The sequence below is a fragment of the Schistocerca americana genome, chromosome 9 (assembly GCF_021461395.2).
Source record: "Schistocerca americana isolate TAMUIC-IGC-003095 chromosome 9, iqSchAmer2.1, whole genome shotgun sequence".
NCBI classification, from domain to species: Eukaryota; Metazoa; Arthropoda; class Insecta; order Orthoptera; family Acrididae; genus Schistocerca; species Schistocerca americana.
In genome coordinates, this window is record NC_060127.1 from 173,575,000 (window position 1) to 173,601,488 (window position 26,489).

Consider the following 26,489-nt stretch of genomic DNA (forward strand, 5'->3'; position numbering starts at 1 on the left):
ATGATGTCTCCAAGTAATGAACTACGTTTCTTGTATTACCACTACGATTTTTACCCTCCACACTTACCTCAAATACTAAATTGGTGATCGCTTCATACCTAAGAATGTGTCTTATCAACCGGTCCCTCGTTTTAGTCAAGTTGTGGCATAAATTCCTTGTCTACTCCACTCTATTTAGTAACTCCTAGTTATTTACACGGTCTACCCGTACAGTCTTCAATATTCTTCTGTAGCAAAAGATTTCAAAAGCTTCTGTTCTCGTCTTGTCTAAACTGTTTGTCGTCCATGTTTCACTTCCACACATGGCTACACTCAAGATAAATAATTTCAGAAAAAACTTTCTAACGCTTGAATCTATATTCGATGTTAGCAAATTTCTGTTCTTCAGAAACGCTTTTCTTGACATTGCCAATGCACGAAAAAGTGGTTCAAATGGCTTTGAGCACTATGGGACTTAACTTCTGAGGACATCAGTCTCCTAGAACTTAGAACTACTTAAACCTAACTAACCTAAGGACACCACACACATCCATGCCCGAGGCAGGATTCGAACCTGCAACCGTAGCGGTCGCGCGGTACCAGGTTGCAGCGCCTAGAACCGCTCGGTCACTCCGGCCGGCTGCCATGATATATTTTGAATTTTCTGTACGTCGGGCATCAGCAGTTATTTTGCTGCCCAAATAGCAAAACTCATCTACGGGGTCTTCAAAGTCTCTCCGCAGTGCCGTATGATTGTTAGCCGCGCGTGCCGTATGCTTGTTCGCCTGTCTGGGTTACTTCCCTATAAGTGGACTCTCCCAACATTCCAGCGTCAGTAGTATCTTTGGTGTGGTTCGTTACGTGTTGACGTGAATGTTTAAGTTTAGTTCCTTTGTTCGTTTGTTTCGTTTTTGTCACTGTTAAAATACTAACCATTGAAGAACGTGTTTTTAGTCGAACTAGTGTTCAAGACTGGCCGGAAATACACAGTTTCAGTTCGTCAAATATTTAATTCAGTTTTCCCGGAGACAACACTCCCACATCACGATACTGTGCCAGATCTGATTAACAAATTTCGAAGAACGGGTACAGTGACAGATGCACCGAGACGTGATCGTCCTAGCGTTTTGTCCGAGGATAAACAACTCGATATTTCCGATAAAATGTCCATGAGTCCGAACAAGTCAGTAAGAAATCGATGTTAGTGTCGGAAAGGCCCACACAGCTTTAAGGAAAAAATTTGAACTTTTCCCATAAAAGTGACAGTCGTGCAAGAGCTGAAAAATTCTGATCATGACAAGAGACTGCATTATTGTCAATGGTTCAAAAATTTCGTTCAACAAAATGGAAGGGATATTCTTAATGAGATGCTTTTCACTGATGAGGCGTGGTTTCATTTATCCGGGTACATGAACTCGCAAAATTGTCGTATGTGGATTACTGCAAATCCACTGTGTATTCATGAGGAACCTCATCAGTCTGAGAAAATAGGAGTTTGGATTGCATTTTCTAGACGTCGGATTGTGGGTCCCATATTTTTCAATGAAACAATAATCGCACAACGATACTGCAGAGATATTCTGAACCAATTCATAGGAGAACTTCTGTTAAGTGAAATACTGAACGGTTATTTTCAACAAGATGGTGAAACCGCGCATTCAGCTCGCTTCTCAATGTCATTGCTTGCTGATGTTTTTGGTGATCGCATAATTTCACAGGTACTTTGGCTTCCACGATCGCCTGACCTAACACCACCTCACGTTTTCTTCTAGGGTGCAGCGAAAGCAACTGTCTATAAAAACCGTGCAAAATCAGTCGGTGAACTGAAAACTGCAATATCCACTTTCACTGCTTCTGTTAAGAAGAAATGTTACAACTTGTGTTTGGGAACATGATTAGACGAATTCAATTGTGTATTCAACAACAGGGGCGACACTTTCTATGTTTAATGTGAAAATTTGCAAGTAAAATTGAATATTCATTAAATTAATAACTTGTATTTCACTTGTTTTATTTCGGTATATTCAGTGCGGCATAAGGCACGCGGATAACAATCATACGGCACTGCGGAGAGACTTTTTGAACACCCCGTACTGTATACACTTCTGACGTCTTCAGCATGGGGGCGATCTGTAGTATTATGTCTACTTAATAAATTTCCAGCTGCCAAGATTTATAAAATCATTTATTCATGTACCTGACCGGTTTGGAAAATTCTCTGTTACCATCTGCGAAAGATAGAACCGAAAAATGCTGGGATACAGCAACTAACATAACAGGACACACACGTAATTATGTCCAAGATTGCAATACATGGAACGGGAACATATCTATGTTTTCATCATTACACAATCTTCTTCTTCATTAAAGTGATCCTACACAAAAACAAAAAAAATATATTCATTGTTCACTCGTCTATTACTTTTCGTGTTTCGTTTCCTAATACCTCTCGTTTCCTAACGCCCGCAGCATCACCTGATTTAAATTGAATACAGTATGTTATCCTTGTTTTGCTTTTGTTGATGTTCACCTTATACCCACTGTCCATTCCGTTCAGGTGCTCTTCCAGGTCGCTTGCTGTCTGTGCCATAGTTAGAATGTAATTAGCAAACCTCAAAGTTTTTATTTATTTTCCGTGAACTTTAATTTCTTCTCCTTAATCTTCTATGGTTTCCTTTACTGCTTGCTCAATGTACGGATTGAATAAGATCGGGGCCGGCCGCAGTGGCCGTGCGGTTCTAGGCGCTACAATTTGGAACCGAGCGACCGCTACGGTCGAAGGTTCGAATCCTGCCTCGGGCATGGATGTGTGTGATGTCCTTAGGTTAGTTAGGTTTAATTAGTTCTAAGTTCTAGGGGACTGATGACCTCAGAAGTTAAGTCGCATAATGCTCAGAGCCATTTGAATCATTTTGAATAACATCGGGTATAGGCTACAACCCTGTCTCACTCCCTTCTCAATCATGCTTCCTTTCATGCCCCTCTTCTCTTATAACTGCGTCTGGTTTCTGTACAACTTATGAACACCTGTAGTCTTTCGCTACCTGTATTGTACCCTATCTACCTTCAGAATATCAGAGTCTTTCAGCAAACACTGTCAAGAGCTTTCTCTAAATCTACAAATGCCACAAACCTAAGTTTGCCGTTTTTTAAACTACCTTCTAAGAGACTTCGTAAGGCCAGTATTGCCTAGCGTGTTCCTGCATTCCTTGATCATCCCCATGTCGGCTACTCCCAGTTTTTTTCATTTTTCGGTAAAGAAATTGTGTTAGTATTTTGCAACTATGACTTATTAAACTGATGGTTTAGTAACATTCAGAGCTGTCAGCACCTGCTTTCTTTGAAACTGGAATCATTACAATCTTCAGGAAGTCTGACGGTATTGGAATTGCTATGGTTAACGAAATAAAAATATGTAAATTTTTTTTTTTTTTTTTTTTTTTCTTCTTCTTCGTGACATTTCACGGTTGGCCTGCGACTAGCGAACGCATGTGGAGAGTTTTCCAGACTTGCTGTGGCACGTCTGCCTGTCAGCATCACGCCAGAGACAATGCAGTACGTGACCTCCTTCGGAACCTGCAACGCACGCGCTACTCTCTCAGCAGACAAGTAGGCGACTAGTTAGTTCGTGCCCGCTGTCCGCTCTGCTCCGTTTAGAAGCTCCGGCGCAGCAGCATGCGGATATCCACGATTGCAGCCTTCACCGTCCACATCCTGCTCTGTGCCTCTCCTGCTCTCGCCAAGATATCCTTCTGCGGTAACTATTACCTTATCATTATCGTCATCACCTATACATTTGGTTCAATCCGAGCCTTCAGAATCACGAGTGACATTTTCAGCATTCACTCTGCTTGTGTTATGTTTATCCTTCATCTCCTATTACTCCGAAAGCCACCTTGCGGTGTGTGGCTGAGGGTACTTTGTACACCACTGTCATTTCCTCACTTTCCTGTCCCATTCGCGAGTTGTTCGCTCTCGGTTAAGTATCCGTGTCAGCTCGAACTCCTCTAGTTTTACACTCGTGGTCTTTTCGCGAGTTATACGCAGGAGGAAGCAATATATTGGCTGACTCTTCTAAGAGCGTGAGCTCTCGGAACGTTAACAGTAAGCAGCATCTGCACCTCTAGGTGGCTGAAGCTCTCCGTGATGCTTTCGCGCTCTCTAAATCAGCCTGTAACAAAACGTGCTGCTCTTCTTTGGATCTTCTCTATGCCCTCTACCGATCCTATCTGATAAGGATCCCAGACTGACGAGCAATATTCGAGTATTTTGTGAACGAGGGTTTTGTAAGCTACTTCTTCTCTGGGTGGACTATACTTCCTGAGGACTCTTCCAGTAACACTCAGTGTGGCAAATGCGATTAATTTTACGTGATCGTTCCACTTTGCGTCTTGCACTCCTAGATATTTCATGGATGTACCTGCTTCCAGTTATTGTCCTGCAATCGCATAATCTTTATATATACGCAGTACTTTCTTTATTTAGGGTTGAATAACAGACACAATCTGTTCTCTTCTACTGATTTTTGTTTATTTCAAACTAGTTTTCGGCTTATTGGGCCATCTTCAGAAAACAACTGTCTAGCGTCTGAAAGTGAGCCTAATTCTAAGTTAACTGAACATTGGAAGCGAAAATACAATCCACTTCCATAGAGTGTCGTGCATGAAACGAGGTTCTTCGCGTTGAAATTACAATTCTTTCAATGGACAATATTACGAACAATAAATAATTAAACTACACAATATTACAGATTAAATGGTTGTAATGCTAAAATCTGTGAGTTCTTGGCAGTGGTTGAGAAACTTTTAAACTGGCCACTCTTCATTTATGTCGTGCAACAAAAATGTTTTTTAACGTTCTACATTAAACTTTTGGCAACGTACAATATTATAAACATTAATTAAAATGCGCAACCTTACGTACAGTATTACATGTTGTAAGTTTTTGATGTCATGATCTGTGAGGCCGTGAAAACTCTGAGTGAGCGTTAATGACTTACGTTGTGCAACAAACATGTGTTACATTGAAAATTATATTGTATGCAGTTGTCAATATTAAACTCAGTACGTGATTAAAATACACAGTATAACAGTACTGCAAGTTATACTGTTGAAGTGTGTGGGGCAAGCGAGGTAAAGAATCGAAAACTGTACTGTATTTTAATTTTGTGCGGGAATATGTGTCATTATGGCGGTTTGAGGGGATGTGGCTGTTGACTACATCACTTGAAGCTTAAAAGTGGGGATGTGTTCAGCTGTAATTAATCATTTAAAACCAGCTGAGGATTTTTAGCTAAATGTTTATTTACCTCAAGTGCTTCAAACAGGCGTAGTTTTCTTTCTTTGTCGGCTATATGTAGTAGTTCCGTGTAGACTTAGTACCTATGTCCTTCCTTCAACAGATATTCGACGAAGGTAGAGTTTGACATGTAATGTCCAGCTGCGTTCCTGTTCATTCAGAGTAGTTGTCATAGCCCCAATATACGTGGCTGTGGTCGGTAGAGCCTATATACGAGCCGGCCGCAGTGGCCGAGCGGTTCTAGACGCTACAGTCTGGAACTGAGCGCCCGCTATGTCGCAGGTTCGAATCCTGCCTCGGGCATGGATGTGTTGATGTCCTTAGGTTAGTTAGGTTTAATTAGTTCTAAGTTCTAGGTGACTGATCACCTCAGAAGTTAAGTCGCATAGTGCTCAGAGCCATTTGAACCATTTTGAGCCTATATAAGACAACAAGTGTCTGGCGCAGTTGTTAGATCGCTTATTGCTGCTACAACGGCAGATTACCAAGATTTAAGTGAGTCTGAACGTGGTGTTATAGTCGGCGCACGAGCAATGAGACACAGCATCTCGGAGGCAGTGATGAAGTGGGGATTTTCCCGTACCACCATTTCACGAGTGTACCGTGAATATCAGGAATCCGGTAAGACATCAAATCTCGGACATCGCTGCGGCCGGAAAAAGATCCTGCAAGAGCGAAACCAACGACAACTGAAGAGAATCGTTCAACGTGACAGAAGTGCAACCCTTCCGCAAATTGCTGCATATTTCAATGCTGGGTCATCAACAAGTGTCAGCGAGAGAACAATTCAATGAAACATTATCGATATGGGCTTTCGGAGCCGAAGACCCACTCATGTACCCTTGAAGACTGCACGACACAAAGCTTTACGCCTCGCCTGGGCCCGTCAACACCGACATTGGACTGTTCAAGACTAGAAACACGTTCGCTGGTCAGACGAGTCTCGTTTCAAATTGTATCGAGCGGATGGACGTGTACGGGTATGGAGACAACCTCATGAATCCATCGAACTTCTATGTCAGCAGGGTATTGTTCAAGCTGGTGGAGGCTCTGTACTGGTTTGGGGCGTGAACAGTTGAAGTGATGTGGGACCCGTGATAAGTCTGGATACGACTCATACAGGTGACATGTACGTAAGCATCCTGTCCGGTCACTTGCATCCATTCAAGTCCATTGTGCATTCCGACGAACTTGGGCAATTCCAGCCTGACAATGCGACATCCCACACGTCCTGAATTGCTTTAGATTGGCTGCAGGAACACTCTTCTGAGTTTAAACTCTTCCGCTGGGCACGAAACTCCCCAGATATGAACATTATTGAGCATATGTGGAATGCATTGCAACGTGCTGTTCACAAGAGATCTGCATCCCCTCGCACTCCTTTGGATTTATGGACAGTCCTGCAGGATTCATAGTGTCAGTTCTCTCCAGCACTACTTCAGACATTAGTCGAGTCCACGCCACGTCGTGCTGCGGCACTTCTGAGTGCTCGCGGGGGGCCATGCACGATACTGGGCCGGTGTACCAGCTTCTTTGGCGTCACTGTTACCAAATAAATCAGTTTTGTTTTTGTTGTTGAATAGTATATGAGCTGTAGTGCAACTTACAAAAAATGAAGTTCTGTAACTGCAGGATTTGAGGGTGATGGGCAATTAGGATTTGAGGGTTATGGCAATTTGTGGTTCAAATGACTCTGAGCAATATGGCACTTAAAGTCTAAGGTCATCAGTCCCCTATAACTTAGAACTACTTAAACCTAACCAACCTAAGGACATCACACACAACCATGCCCGAGGCAGGATTCGAACCTGCTACCGTAGCGGTCGCGCGGTTCCAGACTGTAGCGCCTAGAACCGCTCGACCACCTCGGCCGGCGCAGTTTGTGGGATAGCTTTCCTAAATATGGAATAGTACACCAGTTGGTTTTATATATGACTGTTGCTGCAGAGGGGCATATACATAGGGCAACATTTTTCCATTTCCCTGTATCAATCGTCGATCCACTGCAGGTCTTCCTGCATTTCGCTATAATTTTCTTGCTTTCCCACTTCTCTGTATACCTCTACATCATACGCGAAAAGCCTCGTGCCACTGTCTACATTATCCACCAGTCTTTTATATGTATTGTGAAACTAGATGGTCCTACAGCACCTTTGTGTTACATTATGTTTGAAGATTTTTGTCCGTTGAGAATGACATGCTATGTTCCGTTTGCTAAAAACTCTTCAGTCTTATATTCCGAATGCTCGTATTTTGATCATTTAGCGGCAGTGCGGAATTGTACCGAACGACTTCTACAATCAGTTCATCATAAGAATAAACGTGATGCAAACATTGCACTATGTATTCTTCCGCGTTTGCTGGTACCTCATTGGATTTCCGTTTCACGTGGCACTGCAGCCAAGCAGTCTCGAGTACTGTCAAGTACGATAGTAAGAGTACATTTTGTATTGTGCGTTACGCTCAAATAGACTCAGCGATAATACGAGACAACAGCTTTACCGGCGCATTTAACTTGGACAGCACTGGCCGGTCAGCTGGTACAGCTAAGCAACACATTATAGATTTTAGCTAACGTACTGCTGTAATTAAAAACAAGAAGATGAAAATTCCTGACTTAACCACAGGGTAATTTTTCTGCATAAGCTGTGTGTAACGTAAGAGAGTATTGAAGGATTTCACCGTATAGTTAAATATTGAAGCCATTGAAGGTGTTACTTACTGTCAGTCGTCTGGTAATCTCTTAGCTCCTTCCTTATCCGAATCCGAGAAATACATTTCAGTTACTGGAAGTGTCACCTACTACGTTGATGGCGAGCCTATCAACAACAGAATTCAAGAAGCCAACCAGGCGCAGCATCTTCTATTTTTTTATGACGAGCCGTTGTATATCCCGCTAGCGTTAGGCAGTGACGTGTGAAAAAGCTGCGTGCGTTATTTCCAGTACGTCTGGCAGCTTTACAGCTTCTTACTTCTCGGACCAAACCCCGCAGCTCCAGATCAGTTCTGTTGGGTTCATATTGTAATGGTACAGTAGCAAACGTAAAAAAAGTAGCGTTTGTATGATGTGCCCGATGCTGTGAAAATGATTGTTTTTCATGTTTCTACGATACTCATCTACCTCTGTGGTATAAAACGATGGACATAGTCCACATAAAGAGGATATGATTTTTCATTTTTGCCTTAAACAATTAAATTGTTATGTTTTCTTAATTTAAACAATTTTTATGAACAGTCTTTCAAAAAAGATAAATAGTTAATAATTTGTATTTGAAATCAAAACAGGAATTTCGTGTCCAATATAAAATTAGAAACAAGAAGACGTGCATTATTCACAAAAAATGATGAGTTTTACAAATACGAGATATAGGTATCTGGAATTGAACGAGGAAAAAAAAAATGATACTGGGGAGATTTGAACCAACGCACGAATAACCGCACATCCAGTTACGCTACCGATTGCACTAAATGTCCAGTGTTGGTTTGTTTATCAACTGCAGTATATACACTACTGGCCATTAAAATTGCTACACCAAGAAGAAATGCAGATGATAAACGGGTATTCATTGGACAAATATATTATAGTAGAACTGACATGTGATTACATTTTCGCGCAGTCTGGGTGCATAGATCCTGAGAAATCAGTACCCAGAACAACCACCTCTGGCCGTAATAACGGCCTTGACACGCCTGGGCATTGAGTCAAACAGAGCTTGGATGGCGTGTACAGGTACAGCTACCCATGCAGCTTCAGCATGATACCACAGTTCATCAAGAGTAGTGACTAGCGTATTGTGACGAGCCAGTTCCTCGGCCACCATCGACCAGACGTTTTCAATTGGTGAGAGATCTGGAGAATGTGCTGGCCAAGGCAGCAGTGGAACATTTTCTGTATCCAGAAAGGCCCGTACAGAACCTGCAACATGCGGTCGTGCATTATCCTACTGCAATGCAGGGTTTCGCAGGGATCGAATGAAGGGTAGAGCCACGGGTCGTAACACATCTGAAATGTAACGTCCACTGTTCAAAGTGCCGTCAATGTGAACAAGAGGTGACCGAGACGTGTAACCAATGGTACGCCATACCATCATGCCCGGTAATACGCCAGTATTGCGATGACGAATACGCGCTTCCAATGTGCGTTCACCGCGAAGTCGCCAAACACGGATGTGGCCATCATGATTCTGTAAACAGAACCTGGATTCATCCAAGAAAATGACGTTTTGCCATTCGTGCACCCAGATTCTTCGTTGAGTACACCATCGCAGGCGCTCCTGTCAGTGATGCAGCGTCAAGGGTAACCGCAGCCACGGTCTCCGAGCTGATAGTCCATGCTGTAGTAAACGTCGTCGAACTGTTCGTGCAGATGGTTATTGTCTTGCAAACGTCATCAACTGTTGACTTAGGGATCGAGACGTGGCTGCACGACCCGTTACAGCCACGCGGATAAGATGCCTGTCATCTCGACTGCTAGTGATACGAGGCCGTTGGGATCCAGCACGGCGCTCCGTATTACCCTCCTGAACCCACCGATTCCATATTCTGCTAACAGTCATTGGATCTCGACCAACGCGAGCAGCAATGTCGCGATATGATTAACCGCAATCGCGATAGGCTACAATCCGACCTTTATCAAAGTCGGAAACGCGATGGTACGCATTTCTCCTCCTTACACGGGGCATCACAACAACGTTTCACGAGGCAACGCCGGTGGATTGCTATTTGTGTATGAGAAATCGATTGGAAACTTTCCTCATGTCAGCACGTTGTAGGTGTCGCCACCGGCGCCAGCCTTGTGTGAATGCTCTGAAAAGCTAATCATTTGCATGTCACAGCATCTTCTTCCTGTCGGTTAAATTTCGCGTTTGTAGCACGTCATCTTTGTGGTGTAGCAATTTTAATGGCCAGTAGTGTACAACGCTGGGAAACTTCAGAGCCGATTATCTCTGTAAATTTATGAAAAACGTTAAGAACAGCCCATTTCTCGGCACTTTTTAACCGATTAACACGTGAGTGTTTCACTGCGGAACAGAAAGCAGCCTCGGCCTTTTTCATACTGCACGTTAACAGCGCGACAATCAGAGCGCAACGCTGCAGAGTCGGTGACTGTACACGATTTTCGAAATAAAATCATTGTAGCTAAAGCGTGAATAAGAAAAACTTTGATGTCTGTTAACACCTTTGAATATCTTAAAATTTCATTTAACGTAACTTTGTAATAAGCTATCTATTACGTAAGTAGGACCTACTTCCAAGAGCGTAACACCACAAGTGTACGAGTGCTACGGCTTCTGACCAATCATCACGTTTGTGTCTGTTTACATGAGGTTTATTCTTATGATAAACAGATTACAGAAGTCAAGGAACACGGATCAACTTCGACGTCGGTATCTACCACGTTTTGGGTGTTGTGGGCGAAGAAGTGAGCTGGATTTCATTCGATCCTCGTTTTCGGAATCCATATTCTTCATCTACATCTGCGTACGTCATCTACAACCACCTTAAGGTACGTGTCTGAGGATACGCTGTACCACTACCTCGCATTTCCTTTCCTGTTCCGCTCGCAAAGAGAGAGAGGGAAAACTATTGTCTATATGCCTCCGTACAAGCTCTAATTTCTCGTATATCTCCGTGGTCCTTACGCTAAATGTAATTGTCGGTAGCAGAGTCGTTCTGCAGTCAGCTTCAAATGCCAGTTCCCTAAATTTTCTCAGTAGTGTTCCTTGAAAAGAACGTCGTTTTCCCTCCAGTGATTCCCTTTTGAGTTCTCGAAGCATCTCCTTAATACTTGTGTGCTGATCGAACCTACTGGTGGCAAATCTAGGAGCCCTCCTCTGAACCGTTCTGATGTCTTCCTTCAGTCCGATCTGGTGCTGATTCCAAAACTCGAACAGTACTCAAGAACGGGTCACACTAGTGTTATATTCGCGGTCTGCTTTACAGATGAACCGCACTTTACTAAAACTCTCCCACTAAACCGAATTCGACCATTCACCTTCCCTGCTGCACTCTTTACATCTTCATTCCACTTCATATTGTTTTGCAACGTTACGCCTCGATGCATAATCGACGTGACTGAGTAAAGCAGCACATTACAGATTTGTCTTTTCCTACTCGTCTGCATTATCCTATATTTGCCTGCTTTAGCCTCCAGGTATGTTATAATACGTGAGGATAAAACATGGTTCGTCGACCCTTAAAAACATTAACCACTTGTAACTTGACTCCACTTCCAATTGCTTGAAAAGCTTTGTTGTTACAGCGACCTGCAGTCAGCTGTTGCTTGAAAGAGAGTAATTTATTTCGTACAATCAACATATAATCTTACAGTTGTCCCACACGATCCGGTCGCCTTTCCTCTGTTATACGACTTAACATATACGCAGTAATTAATCTCTATCTATATTAGTTAGATATTTATATGTTCCATAAATCATTTGAACTATTCTTTTATATGAAATGATGGGGAGCGAGTCATTTTAAAGGACACGTAAACATGATTTGTGTTAACATTAATGAAAAAATTATTTTTTTAGTCTTACTCATACAGCGCCACTTGAAAAACCAAATTTTTCTTTACTGGCTACCAGTTTTTAACAGGAAATTCGTCCATACAATAGAAGGAGTTGTCAAGGAGAAACAATTTTGGGATAGATTCAAAATTTGCTTCCGTATCCGTCGGACATTTTATCTTATTGAGCAAATGATCAAAGATATTTGTTGCTGAATATTAACTCCTTTCTGAGCCAGTGACTGCTTTAATATGGGTAGTAAGGGTCACTTTTCCCTCTAGTGATGGATGTGTGGATCTTACTGTTATTCTCAAACTGTGACATAATTTATGACGAATTTCGTTAGAAAATATATGTATTTTGACGACACAATTAAATTGCATAGTTCCTTGAAAAAGAACACGCACGACGTCCCTGGGGTGAACGCCACATATTATTCTTTCTGCTCACTTTTGTGCAATCACGCCGGCCACAGTGGCCGAGCGGTTCTAGGCGCTTCAGTCCGGAACCGCGCTGCTACTACGGTCGCAGGTTCGAATCCTGCCTCGGGCATGGATGTGTGTGATGTCCTTAGGTTAGTTAGGTTTAAGTAGTTCTAAGTTCTAGGGGACTGATGACCTCAGCTGTTAAGTCCCATAGTGCTCAGAGCCATTTTTTGTGCAATCAATATTTTTTTCTGAGTGGTGCGTTACCCCAGAAAATTATCCCATACTGAGTTCCAAGACTAGCAATTGTACGTGGAGCAAAAGTAGCTGAACTTAATTGTTTAAGAAGATCGGTAACATGCTTCTTCCTACGCCACTTTTCGTCAACAGGTATACCTCAAAATTCGGAGCATTCTAAGCTGTTTACTGGCTCTTGCTGAGATATTGGTATGTTGAAAGGTGGCTACACTGAGTCACAGCGCCAGAGATTACGCCAAAGATTATTATTCCGCCGCCTCCACTGGGCAATAGTAGTTCAGAGGATGTCGAGGAGAGTTGTTGTCCTGTTGGGCGAGAGAGTAGACGCTGTTCGGTTGATGTAATGTATAGATGGAAGAAGTTGCAATTGTCAGAATATATTTGAGAAAGGAGATGGGCTTTTGATTTATGATGCTGGTGTAATGGAATATTTTCGTCAATATATAATGAGGAAAAAGGTATTACAGTTTTCTTTAATGACAATCCCTCTTGCTCACAGGTACAGTCAACAAAGCATCTGGCTCGTGTTCATTTATTAGACTTGTAATTCTGGTTTCTATGTGCAATTATAGTATTTCTGGTTTTTCAATTAGTTCATTGAAACGGTATTTAAAATATTTTGTCGTATTGAGAAAGAACCGAGCCAGATACATGTGCGTTGAGTCACACTACCACACACAGAACAGTTACATTTGTGCTTTGTTGTTTCGTAGCTTTTATAGTTGCAGGGGACTTAATTAATCAATTGTGTTAATGGTAATTCCTTGTCATTCTTTATTTTTATTTTATGCAGTCAGATTGTGTGCTAATACTAGTCAGGGCCAACCGGTTACGAGACTTCGTGACGAGTCACACAGCTAATTAAATTATTGCATTTATTCATTAATATTAGTCCTTTTTAATTAAGCCCCCATGCAATGTCTCTGTTTGTTGAACAGAACTGAATGTAGTACTTATCTCAAAATTAAGGGAGAATCCGTTTTCTAAGAACCGTTTGACAATTCTTTTAAAAAAACATTAGCGATTTCTTCTGGTGCTTTGTCTCTAATGGCTTTTGTTATACTACTAGTATCGTCAGCAAAAAGTATCAATTCTGCTTGTTTAATGTTAAGTCGGGTATAGGATTTCTTTTGCAATTTCTCTCAAGAGTTACTAAAATTTTTTACTCTTCCAGCATTGTTTGAATTATTCAACCATAATTTCCATTCTATTTGTTAAGAGTGATTCAAACCTGTTGTGTCTAAAGCCATTAATTCCGCTACTTGAGTTAAGAGAGAGTAGTCTGATTTACACAATACAACGTCTTGCAAAGATTACAAAAATACCACTCACGATTTTTTATTATTTAAAAACTGTAGTATTCATCTTGTTATAAATCCAGTAATCGTTCGCAATAATTTTTTCACCTGATAATTAATGTCGGTCAGCTTTGATCATCTTCAGACCTAAAAATTAACATACAAAGGTAGTTTGATGTTCAATGTAGACAAATTAAATAATACACAAAATCAGAAATTGTTACTAGCAAACATGAGAGCATTTCCGTACCTTAGTGAAGCCAGTGCATTATACAAGTCGTGTCATTGTGTATACAGATGGTATAGTCGCGTTAATCAACCATACAAGCTTCGTCATAAAATCTAATCATTTTTCTATGTACCATGAATAGTACTGCGTCAGACATGTTGACACGAAGCACAGCGCCGCGCAGCGACGAAAGACGTGTTTGCACTAAAGCAAACCTATCATACAGAATGTAGCGCAAATAAATCTCAAAGAGCAGATTAATGTGTTTCTATGACACAGAATAAAAGAATCTGCATTACAATATTACTTAGCGTCATTATATAGTGCAATGTATCTTGAAACAAAATCTGCAGCTTGTTAATGAAGCAGACCATAAAAGCCCTTCCTCCAACCCACACACCGCACTCATGCAATCCATCTGCTAAACTTCATCCTACAAACCTTATCTCAACCGTATGTGTAGAAACGTAGTGCCATTCAGCGCTAGTGTCCCACAGGATTTACTCATGAGCTATAGTTAATACAAACTGTAAAACCGGATTTGATTGAAATAACAACACTATGTTATAAAAACCATGCAATACAGTTGTACAGTGCACACTAATCATTAAAGCAACAAATGCAGATTCTTTGAAAGACAACAAATAAAAACTATACGGGATATAGTGAAGACAGGTGAGGCCAAAAAGGAAGAGCAACAAATAGCTCTGAAAATAAATGAGACTTTGGTAACAAGTGCATGTAGTGTTGCAAACCTCTGAAACAAGTACTTCATTTCTGTTACTGACAGCTTGGGGTTATCAGGTTCGGTGAACAGTGCAAAGGAGTACCTGAGACCAGTCCTTAAAAATAACGTCAGTAAAATGGAAATAACACTCACGTCTCCCAAAGAAGTAGCATCCATCATAAAATCCTTAAACTCTAAGCATTCCAGCGGGTATGATAACATGTCAACGAAGTTAATCAAAGAGTGCTCATGCGAGTTGAGTTCTGTCTTGTCGCGAAATTGAAGTAGATGCTTCCTGTGAGTTAGCATGGGCAGAGGTCATTGTTGGCAACCGGAACTAAATAATAATAGAATCCTTTTACCGATCTCCCAGTTCAGATGATACAGTTGCTGAAAGGTTCAAAGAAAACTTCAGTTTGATTTCAAATACGTACCAGACTCATACAATAATAGTTGGTGGTGACTTTAATTTACTCTCGATATGTTCGCGAAAATACATGTTTAATTCCGGAGGTACGCATAAAATATCATCCGAAATTGTGCTAAACGCATTCTCTGAAAATTATTTCGAACCCACGCGAATAGTAAACGGTTGTGAAAACACACTTGACCTCTTAGCAACAAATAGTCCTGAGTTAATAACGAGCATCAAAACCGATACAGGGATTAGTGAACACAGGGTTGTCGAAGCGAGATTGAATATTGTAATCCCAGATCCTCGAAAAATATGCGAAAAATATACCTATTCCAAAAAGCAGATAAAAATTCACTTGGCGCCTTCCTGAGAGACAATCTACACTCATTACAAATTAATAATATAAGTGTAAACCAGATGTGGCTTAAATTCAAAGAAATAGTGTCGGCAGCAGTTGAGAGATTTATACCAAATAAATTAACAAACGACGGAGCTGATCATCCTTGATACACAAAACGGGTTAGAACACTGTTGCAGAAACAACGAAACAAACATGCCAAATTTAAACATACGCAAAATCCCCAAGATTGACGATCTTTTACAGAAGCTCGAAATTACACGCCGACTTCAATGCGAGATGCTTATAACAGTTTCCACAACGAAACGTTGTCTCGAAACCTGGTAGAAAATCGAAAGAAATTCTGGTCGTATGTGAAGTATGTCAGCGGCAAGAAACAATCAATGCCTTCTCTGCGCGATAGCAATGGAGATACTATCGCAGACAGTGCTGCCAAAGCAGAGTTACTAAACACAGCATTCCGACATGTCTTCACAAAAGAAGACGAAGTAAATATTCCACAATTCGATTCAAGAACAGCTGCCAAAATTAATAACGTAGAAGTAAATATCCTCGGAGTAGTGAAGCAACTTAAATGACTTAATAAAAGCAAATCTTCTGGTCCAGACTGTACACCAATTAGGTTCCTTTGAGAGTATGCTGATGCAATAGCTCCATATTAAAAAATCATATAAAACCGTTCGCTCGATGAAAGTTCCGTACCCAAAGATTGGCAAGTTGCACAGGTCACACCAATATTCAAGAAAGGAAGTAGGAGTAATCCACTAAATTACAGGCCCATATCTTTAACGTCAATATGCAGCAGGATTTTAGAACATATATTGTGTTCGAACCTTATGAATTACCTCGAAGAAAACGGTCTATTGACACACTGTCAACATGGGTTTAGAAAACATCGTTCCTGTGAAACACAACCAGCTCTTTATTCACATGAATTTTTGAGTGCTATTGACAAGGGATTTCAGATCGATTCCGTATTCTTGGATTTCCGGAAGGCTTTTGACACTGTACCACACAAGCGGCGTGTAGTGAAATTGCGTGCTTATGAAATATCGTCTCAGTTATGTGACTGGATTTGTGATTTCCTGTCAGAGAGGTCACAGTTCACAGTAATTGACTTAAAGTCATCGAGTAAAACAGAAGTGATTTCTGGGTTCCCCAAGGTAGTATTATAGGCCCTTTGCTGTTCCTTATCTATATAAACGATTTGGGAGACAATCTGAGCAGCCGTCTTAGGTGTTTGCAGATGACGTTGTCGTTTATCGACTAATAAAGTCATCAGAAGACCAAAACAAATTGCAAAACGATTTAGAAAAGATATCTGAATGGTACGAAAATTAGCAGTTGACCCTAAATAGCGAAAAGTGTGAGGTCATCCACATGAGTGCTAAAAGGAACTCGTTAAACTTCGGTTACACGATAAATTAGTCTAATCTAAAAGCCGTAAATTCAACTAAATACCCAGGTATTGCAATTACGAACAACTTAAATTGGAAGGAACACATAGAAAATGTTGTGGGGAAGGCTAACCAAAGACTGCATTTTATTGGCAGCACACTTAGAAAATGTAACAGACCTACTAAGGAGACTGCCTACACTACGCTTGTCCGTCGTCTTTTAGAATACTGCTGCGGGGTATGGGACATTAGAATAGATAAGACTGAAGGAGTACACCGAAAAAGTTCGAAGAAAGGCAGCACGTTTTGTATTATCGCGAAATATGGGAGAGAGTGTCACAGAAATGATACTGGATTTAGGCTGGAAATCATTAAAAGAAATGCGTTTTTCATTGCGACGGAATCTTCTCACAAAATTCCAATCACCAACTAACTCCTCCGAATGCGAAAATATTTTGTTGACATTGACCTACATAGGGAGGAACAATCATTACGATAAAATAAGGGAAATCAGAGCTCGTACGGAAAGATATAGGTGTTCATTCTTTCGCGCGCTATACGAGATTGGAATAATAGAGAATTGTGAAGCTGGTTCGATGAACCCTCTGCCAGGCACTTAAATGTGATTTACAGAGTATCCATGTAGATGTAAATCTAATGACTGCCCTTAAAATATTAGTGTTTTTTGTAGTATACAACTTATATCGGATCTCGACTTTTTCTTGCATTTATATATATTTCCGCCTCCTTCTCACTTGAGATTCTAATATCCTTAGTTATTCATGGCTTACTTGCTTTTTAAAAGATCTTCTTAATAACTTTTTAGGGAGGCAACTTACAAATACTAACAAAACATTTAGTGTGGAATAGATTCAATTCTTTCTGTGTATACCTCATCTCACACCATCTCTTTTTAACTTACTCTTAAAACATTGTACCTCATTAAGAAGGCTCGCTGTTTTGTATGACCCTGCCTTTGGGATGTAAGGTGCTATTGTTTGTTTCAATTAATTGTGTATCATGATCAGATAGTCAAATAACAATGGCGTACACATTAACTGTTCCAGTCTGAGCAGTATCTATAAAAATGTTATCAGAGTCCTTATCTTGGTACACCAGATGTGGAAACCTAAATACTGAAATTATTCTGAAACTCCCAGACAATGATTCTAGTTCATTCTTTCTGCCCGTATCTTTAAAGATATCTACACTGAAGTCTCCACAAGTTACTGTTTCTTCTTGTCTGACGGGTAGTACAATAATACACCTCCATTTCTCATAAGTAGCTGAAAGTTTCCTGGCGGGAATCTGTAGCCTGTTACAATTACCAGAGAAATGTTCTCGTAATATCTCACAAGCACATGCTTCTAGATTGTAATCAACACAAAAATTATTTCTCTCAATATTTTTGACTTCATGTTCAGCTTTTACATACGGCACAATTCTTCATGTTAACTCTACACGAAAATGATGCTACTGTGTAATCTCTCCTATTTATTTTCCCCATCTCTGTCACCAGTTAGTGTTCAGAGAGGCACACCACATCTATGGGTTCGGGTTTTTCCACATCCTGTAAGCGTAGATGAAGAATCTGTGTCTTGTTTTCAACCTCCTAATGTTCTGGTGAAGTAAATTAAGTCTACTTTTCTGAAAACTTTTACACTGGGGAAGTAGCATTAAAAGGGATTCATATCTCAAGATGTTTTGATTTAAATATCTTTGAAGCGGCCATATAAGTCGAAAAGCGTGTTTCCTTCACAATCGTATCGACGCCCAGAAGATACTGACCTTTCTTGTGATACGGTAGGAGCATTTTTCGTTCTGGTTTCCAACTATTTCTGTACCATACTTCATCATCAGTCTGCCATAGCTTGGCAACCGATACAGATTTGATTCGGGCGACGACTGATCCGTTTTTTATTGTCTTTCGGACCAAGTTGCTTATATCGTGTAAGTGGATAAAGCTTTCGCAAAACAGGACGACGATTGATTACCTTAATTTGTCTACCTTCTTAAAATAAATTTGAACCGATTCGCAGAAGTTTGAAACATGTAAATACTGCACGGGAAAAAATCACAAAAAACGTGTTTTTTGAACGTAAAATAAAAAAAACGACGTTTTAAAAAGCACGTCCTCAATTTTATCGTAGGAACGCATTTTTTCACCTATTTTAATCAGTGTAAACCGTCTCGGCGCATTCAGTTTGTGTAAGAACGAATTTTACGAATTACATTTTAGCTCGACTTTAAACAATCGTATGTAGATAATGGATAAAGATTACTGGATAAAAAATGTTTCAGTTTGAGCTTATCCATTTATCTACCATAGCGCAAAGTTTGAGGCAGTTCGTACAAATTAAAAGTACAGAAATGGCGCGCATCAGAAACCGCCCAGAAAAACGTGTTTTTAGCACGTATTTGTAACTAAAATCGGAACGGTGCATATACCAATGGATCCGTTAGCTGACCATTAATTTCAGCCCAGTTAACATCTTTTGCAAAAGGGGTTAATCAATTCGCACAATTTTCCTGGGCAGCAACTCCGGTGGTTCGTCGTTCAAACCTTGCTTAATGTACTGTAACATAGCTATAGTAAGAAAGATGTTCGGACGGCTGTGCGAATGACTACTGATCCGTGGTAAACTGAAAACTTTTCATTCCATGTCCCCAGCTCAAGTAGGAAGCACCGAGACCCTCCACACGGCGATTGGGCGCGCGGCGCAGTCAAACATTTTTCTTCACTGTTTCAGCCTTTAACGATTAGTATCAAACATGGGCCTTAACTTGAAAAAGAAGTTTCTGAGAATGCTCGTGTGCAGCACAGTTTTGTGTGGTAGTGAATCATGGATTGCAGGAAAACCGGAAAAGAAGAAATGGTTCAAATGGCTCTGAGCACTATGGGACTTAACAGCTGTGGTCATCAGTCCCCTAGAACTTAGAACTACTTAAACCTAACTAACCTAAGGACATCACACACATGCATGCCCGAAGCAGGATTCGAACCTGCGACCGTAGCGGTCTCGCAGTTCCAGACTGTAGCGCCTAGAACCGCACGGCCACTCCGACCGGCGAGTGTAATTTGGCGCTGTTCAAAACAGAAAGAGAAGCATTTCCGAGAATAGATCAAAATCAACGATTCTGCAATGCTCTTTTCGCAGGAGTATCAATGTGGAGCTCCGGATGACGCAAGGTTGGAAGTACAGAGGACTCTGAACCAGGCAAAGAAGAGGGCACGAGAGGAAAATACGTCTATTTCCAAAATCTGTTCAGAGGAGCTAGGTAGCTTGCATAATCGAGGGTACGACTTTGTGTCAGAAATGCCAGAGCAACGAACAACGAAGGGAACGTTGTACAAGCAAAGAGCAAAGTCGCAGAGAAGTCAAAGGGATCCAGAGACAAGAGAAGAGATTGAACTTGAAACAGAGCTATTAACTATGAATGATGGCAACAGTTTCCTATTAAGCGACGATAAATTCAGAGACAGGATAATAGTTTTTTGTGAAAGAGCAAGGAGAGAGGCTCTAAGAAGTAAACGAGACATTTCTATGGATGGTACGTTCAAGTGCAGCAGCAAACAGTTTTCACAGATATATACAATTCATGCAGATTTTGGAAGTAACAAAAATGAGACTAATATCTACCTAGTTGCATTTTCATTGTTACCAAATAAAAGGAAAGAGACATATCTGACTTTTCAGAAATGTGCTGGAAAATGTTCCAGAATGGAACCCTGCAAGTTTGACTGCAGATTTTGAGTCAGCAGCGATTCATGTGTTACCAACTTCCTCAGTGCATGTATCTTATTTCCACATAAGAAAGTCTCTGGAGGAAAGTACAGGATCTTGGGACACACGCGAATACAAAGAAACTGAAGAAGAGAGACAACAAATTCGCATGCGTGCTGCGCTGGCGTTTCTACGGCCTGAAGATGTATGTGATGGCTGGCTGGAGATACATTCACAGGCACCGGATGTTCCTAGACTTTCTAACTTTCTCGACTATTTTGTAGAGAGATGGTTGGAAATTGAAGCTGCTACAGACGGCTCAATCGAACAACTAACTCCGTAATAATATATTAATGATATGCTTTCCAAACCAAATCCTAAAATTAGTGATGTAATTACTTGCATGAAAACGGAAGCAGAAAATTAAACGTGCCCGTTAATGATAACAGAGCTGAGTATGGAAGGTAAAAGAAAGAAAACGGTGTACATGAAACTGGATGAAAGGCAGGAGAAAATATTGAAAAGGCAGACACAAGCGATACCAAAGGTAATGCCTGTTCGTAAGAGCCAAAAACATATTTCACTGTCAATTTCAAAATTACAGAAGACGTTGTATATGAAACATACATCAACTCGAATCGGGAGGGAGTAAGGACGGCATCAAGGATGAGAAGAAGCATCGTTATTTATGTAAGGAGCTACTGTGCTAACAAGTTTTTTTTATAAAACAATGAAATACCGATAACTTACATGCATGTACAATTGCCATTAAATGCCGTTGCTCAACGAAATTAAAATACAGGGGGGTATAAATTAGTTATGCATAACTAAACTGTAATTGTGAAAATGGTACATAACTTACAGAAATGATTGATACCGCATTGAATGCAGCGTATCTTCAAGTTTTATTCCCGCAGCACTGTTAGTTCCCGACGTTCCTGGTAGGTGGCCTGCGCGAATGAGTTACTCCGACATTCATCATGGAGTCGTATAATGGTGCAGAGCGTGCGCATGTTGTTTGTGATATCGTGCCCGCCTCGATCAGCTGATTGAACCCCAATGGACTTCTGTGTATGGGATTGCTTTAAAGACAGTGACTGTTCCTCACTTCTGGGAAACGTCGATGATCTGCGACAACGTTATAACGCAAGCAGCTGCCACAACACTTCAATACTTGCTTCGTAGGATTTGGCAGGAAATTGATTGGAGACGGGACATTTGTCATGTTGCAGGAGGTTGCCGCATTGAACAAAGTAAAACTTGATGAAATGCTGCATCCATTGCTGTATCAAACAGTCCTGTGCGTTATTTACCTTTCCACAAAGGTTAATTTTGTATATCTATTTGGTAAATACACTGTACAACATGTAAATTTCGAGATGTTTAGAAAATTATTTATAAAGAACTGAACAGTAATGGAAAAGATAATGTTTAACAAGCCTTATGGTACAAAACAACCAAGTGTAGGGAAATTTATGTGTATTTGTGCAACTTAATAAACATGCTAACATTACAAATAATATCAGGTTCAGCTGAGCTCGGAAAACCACATGACATGTCATCTACATCTGCATCATACTTTGCAAGCCACGTATGGTGTGTGGCGGAGGGTACTTTTGGTCTACTAACTGAGCCTTCCAACTCTATTCCACTCGCGAATAGCGCTGGGAACAATGATTGTCGGTAAGCCTCTCTATTGGCTCTAATTGCTCGAATTTCCTTCTCGTTGTCATTACACGAGAGGTATACGGCGGAAAGTAATATGTTGTTTGACACTTCCCGAAATTTCAATAGCAAATATATCTGTGACGCACAACGCCTCTCTTGTAACGTCTGCCGATGGAGTTTGCTGAGCATCTCTATAACGTTCTTATGCCGACTAAACGATCCCGTGACGAAACGCGCCGCTCTTCTTTGGATCTTCTCTATCTGTTCTATCAGTCCTACCTGTTAGGAATCCCAGACAGATGAAAGATACTGAAGAATGGGTCGAACGAGCGTCTTATAAGCCACTTCCTTCCTGGACGAGTTACATCCCCTTAATATTCTTCCTATGAATCTGAGTTTGGCATTAGCTTTCCCACTATATGTTTTATGTGTTCATTCGCTCCGGCTAGTTACGCCTAGATATTTTACGGCAGACTCTGTCTCCAGCAGTTTGTCATCATTAGTGTAGCTGTACAGTGATAGATTTATTTTCCTATTTATGCGCAATATGTTACATTTATTTACGTTCAGCGTCAGCTACCACAGCGTGCACCATTCATCAATTCTCTGGAGGCCATTCTGCATTTGTTATAGACAACCGCACCATCTCGAACAGGCTTAGAGAGCATCCGATGCTTTACACTACAGCATTGTAAACAATAAAGGACCTGTCAAGCTCGCTTGGGTACTCCGGAAATTACCTTTACGTCTGTCGATTTTGTTCCGTTAAGAACGACGTGTTCAGTTCTGTCTGCAAGAAGTCTTGAATCCAGTCGCAAACCTGCTCCGATACGCGATAAAGTCGTATTTTTTCACTAAATGGCAGTGCGGGACGGTGTCAAATGCTGTCCTGAAGTCAAGGAACTCGGCATCAATCTGGGCACCATCTTCTACGGCGCTGTGGATCTCATGGATCAACAGAGCGAGTCGAGTTTCGCAGGATCTCTGTTTGCGGTACCCATGTGGCTTTTTATAAAGGAGATTTTTCTTCTCCAGGAACGTCACAATTCTTGCGAATAAAATGTTTTCCATAATTCTACAACATATTGACGTCAACGACATATGTCTATAATTGTGTGCATCTGTGCACGGCCCTACTTAAAAACGGGAGTGACCTGCGTTTTCTTCCAGTCGCTAGGTACCCTTCATTGCTCAAGCAATCTACCATAAGTTTTTGTTAGAATGAGAGCAACACTGCCTCACATAATCTTTGAAGAATCTTCTAGGTATCTCATCTGGTCCTGATGATTTCATAAGTAACAGAAGAAGACCAAAGAATTGGAGGATGATTCAGCGTAACTGAATGTGTTCCAAACCACGTAGGAAGGGCAGGAACCGTGAGGACGAGCTGACCGATATCTGAACATGTACACTAAAGAGCCAAAAAAACTGGTACATCTCCCTAATATCTTGTAGGTCCCCCGCGAACACGCAGAAGTGCCGCAACATGACGTGGATGGACTCCGGTACGGTCTGAAATAGTGCTGGAGGGAACTGACACCATGAATCCTGCAGGGCTGTCCATAAATCCGTAAGCGTACGAGGAAGTAGAGATCTCTTCTGAACAGAACGTTGCAACGCATCCCAGATATGATCAATAATTTTCATGTCTGGGGAGCTTGGTCACCAGCAGAAGTCTTTAAACTCAGAAGAGTATTCCTGTAGCCACTCCGTAGTAATTATGGACGTATAGGGTGTCGCATTGTCTGCTGGAATTGTCCAAGTCCGTAGGAATGCACAATGGACATGAATGGATGCAGAGGATCAGACAAGATGGTTACGTACGTGTCGCCTGTCAGAGTAGTATCTGGATGTATCACGGGTCCCATATCACTCCAATTGCATACGCTCCACAAAATTAAAAAGCCTACACCAGCTTGAACAGTCCCCTGCTGACATGCATGATCCATGGACTCATGAGGTTGTCTCCATACCCGCTCGATACAATTTGAAGTGAGACTTCGTCCGACCGGGCAACATGTTTCCAATCGTCAACAGTCCAATTTCAGTTGTGACGCGCCCAGGCTAGGAGTAAAGCTTCGTGTCGTGCAGTCATCAAGGGTAAACGAGTGGACCTTCGGCTCCGAGAGCCCATATCGATGATGTTCCGTTGAATGGTTCACACGCTGACACTTGTTGATTGACGAGCATTGAAATCTGCAGCAATTTGAGGAAGGGTTGCTCTTCAGTCACGTTGAAGGATTCTCTTCAGTCGTCGTTGGTCCCGTTCTTGCAGATCTTTTTCCGGCTGCTGCGGTGTCGGTGATTTCGTGTTTTACCGGATTCCTGATATTCACGGTACACGCGTGAAATTGTACAGGAAAATCCCCACTTCATCGCTACCTTGGAGATGCTGTGTCCCATCGCTCGTGCGCCGACTATATCACCACGTTCAAACTCACTTAAATCCTAATAACCTGGCACTACAACAGCACTAACCGCGCCAGACACTTGTTGTCTTACTCAGGGTGTTACAAAAAGGTACGGCCAAACTTTCAGGAAAGATTTCTCACACACAAAGAAAGCAAAAATGTTAATGTGGACATGTGTCCTGAAACGCTTACTTTCCATGTTAGAGCTCATTTTATTACTTCTCTTCAAATCACATTAATCACGGAATGGAAACACACAGCAACAGAACCTACCAGCGTGACTTAAAACACTTTGTTACAGGAAATGTTCAAAATGTCCTCCGTTACCGAGGATACATGCATCCACCCTCTGTCGCATGGAATCCCTGATGCGCTGATGCAGCCCTGGAGAATGGAGTATTGTATCACAGCCGTCCACAATACGAGCACGAAGAGTCTCTACATTTGGTACCGGGGTTGCGTAGACAAGAGCTTTCAAATGCCCCCATAAATGAAAGTCAAGAGGGTTGAGGTCAGGAGAGCGTGTAGGCCATGGAATTGTTCCGCCTCTACCAATCCATCGGTCACCGAATCTGTTGTTGAGAAGCGTACGAACACTTCGACTGAAATCTGCAGGAGCTCCATCGTGCATGAACCACATGTTGTGTCGTACTTGTAAAGGCACATGTTCTAGCAGTACAGGTAGAGTATCCCGTATGAAATCATGATAACGTACTCCATTGAACGTAGGTGGAAGAACATGGGGCCCAATCAAGACATCACCAACAATGCCTGCCCAAACGTTCACACAAAATCTGTGTTGATGACGTGATTGCACAATTGCGTGCGGATTCTCGTCAGCCCACACATGTTGAGTGTGAAAATTTACAATTTGATCACGTTGGAATAAAGCCTCATCCGTGAAGAGAACATTTGCACTGAAATGAGGATTGACACATTGTTGGATGAACCATTCGCAGAAGTGTACCCGTGGAGGCCAATCAGCTGCTGATAGTGCCTGCACACGCTGTACATGGTACGGAAATAACTGGTTCTCCCGTAGCACTCTCCATACAGTGACGTGGTCAACGTTACCTTGTACAGCAGCAACTTCTCTGACGCTGACGTTAGGGTTATCGTCAACTGCACGAAGAATTGCCTCGTCCATTGCAGGTATCCTCGTCGTTCTAGGTCTTCCCCAGTCGCGAGTCATAGGCTGGAATTTTCCGTGCTCCGTTAAGAGGCCGATCAATCGCTTCGAACGTCTTCCTGTCGGGACACCCTCGTTCTGGAAATCTGTCTCGATACAAACGTACCGCGCCACGGCTATTGCCCCGTGCTAATCCATACATCAAATGCGCATCTGCCAACTCCGCATTAGTAAACATTGCACTGACTGCAAAACCACGTTCGTGATGAACTCTAACCTGTTGATGCTACGTACTGAAGTGCTTGATGCTAGTACTGTAGAACAATGAGTCGCTTGTCAACACAGGCACTGAAGTCAACATTACTTTCCTTCAATTGTGCCAACTGGCGGTGAATCGAGGAAGTACAGTACATACTGACGAAACTAAAATGAGCTCTAACATGGAAATTAAGCGTTTTCGGACACATGTCCACATAACATCTTTTCTTTATTTGTGTGTGAGGAATGTTTCCTGAAATTTTGGCCCTACCTTTTTGTAACACCCTGTATAGGCGTTGCCGACCGCAGCGCCGTATCCTGTCTGTTTACATATCTCTGTAATTGAATACACAATCCTCAAAAATGGCTCAAATGGCTCTAAGTACTATTGGACTTAACATC

The 26,489-nt window shown here is 41.6% G+C and overlaps 1 protein-coding gene across 1 annotated transcript in view; it reads left to right on the forward strand.

Annotated features, from left to right (window-relative positions):
• Positions 1 to 3,608: 3,608 nt before the first annotated feature.
• LOC124551325 (NPC intracellular cholesterol transporter 2 homolog a-like) overlaps positions 3,609 to 26,489 on the forward strand; it is a 96,899-nt gene continuing 74,018 nt past the window's right edge. Inside the window, exon 1 of the mRNA XM_047126336.1 lies at positions 3,609 to 3,736. Coding sequence (XP_046982292.1) covers positions 3,655 to 3,736 — 82 coding nt within the window. The 5' untranslated portion in view covers positions 3,609 to 3,654. The remainder of the gene's footprint in view (positions 3,737 to 26,489) is intronic.